This window comes from Otolemur garnettii, unplaced genomic scaffold, assembly GCF_000181295.1.
Source record: "Otolemur garnettii isolate 467f Iridium unplaced genomic scaffold, OtoGar3 scaffold00037, whole genome shotgun sequence".
Lineage (NCBI taxonomy): Eukaryota > Metazoa > Chordata > Mammalia > Primates > Galagidae > Otolemur > Otolemur garnettii.
In genome coordinates, this window is record NW_003852432.1 from 117,646 (window position 1) to 122,057 (window position 4,412).

The following is a 4,412-nucleotide window of genomic DNA, read 5'->3' on the forward strand; positions in this document are numbered from 1 at the left end:
ACTGGAGCCATGGGGGAAGACAGCAGTCAATAAAGGGAACTTCAAACCCAGGAGTTCTGACTGCCAGACCAGCTTAATGAGCCTTGGATGCATAGACCAGTCTACCCGAAGCCTTTGGTGATTGAAACGCCAAACTGCAGGGCCCCTGCTGCTATAAAACCTACCTGACCTTTGGGGCCCAAGGTAGGCCCTTGGGAAAGGCCACCCGCTCAGCAGAGAGGGGTGCCTGTGAGGGTGGAGGTGGCACCAGAGGGTCCTGCTCCAGCAGATCTAACTCTCCATCCAAGGCCCGTTCTCCATCACCAGCAGACTCCTCTTCCTCCTCTGTGGCTGGCTCCTCAGTTTTAAAGAGATCCCTTTCATTGTAGATGTCCAGGCTGTCCTGCTTAGTGAGGAGTTGCTGTAGGAGGGCAAACAGGGAGAGGAGGTGTACTGAGATCTCACCCTGGGCATCTATCCTTGTCTGAGGCTACCCCCTACCCACAGGCTTCCACAGGCTTCCGGGACCATAGAGTCAAAAGCCAGCCCTTGTGAGAACATCTCATTCCCTACCTCATCCTATTGGGACCATCAGGCCCAATACCAGGACAAGAAGTTCCTGGGCAACCATGCCAACCAGGGAACAGAGCACAGACAATCCCAAAGTCATAGTTATTTAGCTTTCAGAAAGCACTGATGCCTTTTTTTCCTCTTTTTTTGCCAGCACTTTCCTTCCTAATTATGTTCTGCTTAGGTGAACATTCAATTTGTTTGCCTTCTGTGAGCACACACCAGCTGGCTGACTGAGGAAGAGGAGGACAGAAGCTTGCTGCCAGGCAGAGGGAAGTGAGTTTGGAATTTTAAATCTTGTCACAGAAAGAAAAAAATATTGGACAGAAATAGGCCAAAAAGTTAACAGTGACTGCGTCTGGTTGTTAAGATTGTGGGTGATTTTTCTTTTCTCCCTTCATCACATTTTTATATTTGGTCCAAATTTTCTACAATGAGTAAGCATTACTTTATATATATAAAAAAAAAAAAAGGTTAAAAAAATCTCATTGCAGATAATGTAGACTGGATTACTGAACACAACTATCTGGCCCTGTTGATGAACTAAAGTAGGTCAGGCAGGTGAATTCTGGGGAGCGTGGTCCGGGCTCAGTATAACTTGTAAATTCTGACTTTTCAGGACCACAAACTGCAGTCATGTGCTGCATAATGACGCTTTGGCCAACAATAGACTGCATAAGTGATGGTATGACCATGAGATTTTAATACTGTATTTTTTCTGTACCTTTTCTAGAGTTAGATACACAAATACCCTTGGGTTACAGTTGCGCACAGTATTTAGTACAGTTTCCTACTGCAGGTTTGCAGTCTAGAAGCAACAGGCTATATGCCTAGGTGTGCAGCAGGCGATAAACCATCTGGTCTGTCTAGGTACATTCTGTGATGTTCACACAGTAATGAAATCATATAATGACACAAATCTCAGAATATATTCCTATCATTAAGTGACACATGACTGTACACCCAGAATCCTAACCAGGCATCTCTCAAATGTTAAGACTTTGGTTCCAGGGCCAGACAAGAGTGTGGCTGGCTCAGGGTAATCCATGTGGCTGGCTCATTCTTGCTGCCACAAAAATGGCAAAGGGCCTTGCCCCAGACACATGGATTTTCAGGTGCCCTGGGTTCCTATCCCCAGGGTTATACCCTAACTATTGTTTAGAATGCTAAGGAACCCCAGGCACTGAGGTCTATGCCAATGACCTTGGAGCAAGACATGGCTATATGGTCTGATATCATCAGCATAGCTTGGGGCCTGACAAGGCTGGAGACACAGGCCAAAGTACAGACTCTAAGGTTTCAGGTTGTTCACAGGGCCAACCTGGGGCATGTCATTTACTACCCTTTGCTACTAAACCCAGAATAGCTTAAAATCATGATTTTTGGCTAGTCAACGTCACACCCCAATGTCTACTTTAGATCATACCCTTCGAGAACCACGGCGGCCTCGCAGCTTGGAGGGTGGTGGTGCCAGCTGAGACTCCCCCAGGTCGAGAGTGTAAGAGGGCGGGGAGGCGGCACGCATGCTCTTCACCACCTGGATACTGTCTTCAGCCAGGGGAGGCAGGCCCAGTTCTGCCCGCTTCTGTATTTTGAGAGCCTGCAAATGCTCAAATCCACCAAGGGTAAACTAAAGAAGAAATAGGAAAGGGGTAGAGAAGAGAGGAAGGAAAGAAAGTCAGAGAGAGCAAAGTCAAGGAAACATGGATGAAAGAAAGAGGTACCACCTCCAGTCCCCTCAGACCTTCTCCTTAATAAATAAATCATAAATGTAGCTACCAGCCCCAGTATAAGGAACTCAGGGGTAAAATAAAGCATTGTTTACTGACCCAGGCTGGGAAACATCACCAGAAGTTAGGGAAGGGATTCCTGAGGGCCTCTGCTGAAAAAATAGGAAATTATCCCCCTTTTAAAGCAGCACATCCAGATGCTATAAATCCCAGAGTCACTCATTTGCCTCTGCAGTCAAGAGGCAGCTCCCCCTATCAAGTGTGCCTGGAGGGTATGGTGTTCAGCCAGCTCTGTGGGATGGGAACCAGAGATGAAGGATCAGATTGAATAATTAGTATCAAAACTATGACCACATACTTAAAAGGACTTCATTTTTTTTTTTTTTGGAGACAGAGCCTCAAGCCATGGCCTTGGGTAGAGTGCCGTGGTATCACAGCACACAGCAACCTCCAACTCCTGGGCTCAAGCAATTCTCTTGGCTCAGCCTCCCAAGTAGCTGGGACTACAGGTACCCGCCACAACACTCAGCTATTGTTTGGTTGTAGTTGTTATTGTTGTTTGGCAGGCCCGGGCTGGATTCAAACCCGCCAGCTCTGGTATATGTAGCTGGCGCCTTAGCTGCTTGAGCTATAGGCGCCCAGCCGACTTCTTTTTTCTTTTTTTAAAAAAAGCAAATCTTCTATTTATCTGGAAGAAGGCCAGACACTAACCTCAACATTTTATAGCTAGAGAAGCTGAGGCATAGAGAGTTGCCCAAAGTTTCTCAGAATCAGCAGAGCCCAGATCTCCCAACTTCCAACCAATTTTCTTTCAACTAAACACTGGCTCTATCAGTGGAATGTGCCACTGGCACCCCAACCCATTATCTCCCATCCATTCACTAGAAAGGGGAAACCTGCCCTGACACAGGACACTTGACAGACCTTTTTCCCTCCTTAACTGTTGCCTAATGGCTGTCCTATTCTGAGGGCCAGTGCCAGCCTCCTGGAATCAGACTAGGAGAAACCAAGATGGCACAGGGTACAGCTGCTACGATGAGATGGGAGTGGGGAGGACCCACCACTCACCATGACCACCTTCCAGAGCAGGAGCAGGACCTTCTTTATGGGGAAGTGGGGAGCCAGGCCACTGCAGAACTTGGTAACCATGGAGAAGAGCAGAAGGGCAAAGGGCTCTTCATTATGAATGGAGAAGCCTGGGGGTATGAAGAAAGTGAGAATGAGGCAGCCAAACCCTGCCCTTGTAACCCTGATTCTGAGCACACCTGAGGCAGGCACTCATCTCCCCTGAAGAATTTCAGAGTACTTGGTCCTGACCAAGAGGCTTAGAGAGCCCCAGAGGGAAGCCACTTAAAGGTCGGGAGGGAGGGAGGCCATGGAGGCCAAATGGCTTAGAAGTAACAGCAATGAAGATGTTGCTTTCTGACTAAAGGACCCAATGCATTTACTTTCCCACCTCAATAATAGACAGGGTTTCCCAAAAGCTACCCCTAAAGTCACCATACGTGGGGAAAATGGGAAATTTTTAGCTACATACACCTTTATTTACAAAATATCCATTACAAAATATTCTGTATGTGTTGGCCACCTCTTTGTAAAATTTCATAATGAGTATTTTGTAAATAAAGGTACATTTAGCTACAATTTCCCATTTTCCCTATGTAAGGCAATGTTAGGGGAAGCTTTTAGGATACCCTGTGTTTTTAAAATTCCATAGGGCTTCATATCCTATCCCTGTCAGATGACAACACTAGCTTATATTTGGACAGAACTCAATTTTCAAGGTGATTTGATTCATTTTTTTCATGTGGGATTTGTAATGGAATGGGAGAGAGGTGGCTATCACCATTTATAACCAAAGAAAACCATGCTGATTCTGTCCTACATTGTTGGTCCTGGCTCATAGATACAGGGACAGCAATTGAGCCTGACCCTCACGTTTGCCATGTGCTTTCTCTGTCCTATCTCTGTCCTAAAAGAATGTTATTTATATTTATTTATTTTTTTGAGACAGAGTCTCACTTTGTTACTCTCAATAGAGTGCCATGGCATCATAGTTCATAGCAACTGCAAACTCCTGGGCTCCAGTGATTCTCTTGCCTCAGCCTCCCAAGTAGCTGGGACTATAGGTGC

At 46.2% G+C, this 4,412-nt stretch overlaps 1 protein-coding gene across 1 annotated transcript in view; it reads right to left on the minus strand.

Moving 5' to 3' along the window:
• Positions 1–4,412, minus strand: part of STRIP2 (striatin interacting protein 2) — a 48,617-nt gene that overhangs the window by 29,071 nt on the left and 15,134 nt on the right. Inside the window, exons 8-10 of the mRNA XM_003789740.3 lie at positions 3,348–3,475; positions 1,976–2,179; positions 165–400 (exon numbers count right to left, since the gene is read on the minus strand). Coding sequence (XP_003789788.1) covers positions 165–400; positions 1,976–2,179; positions 3,348–3,475 — 568 coding nt within the window. The remainder of the gene's footprint in view (positions 1–164; positions 401–1,975; positions 2,180–3,347; positions 3,476–4,412) is intronic.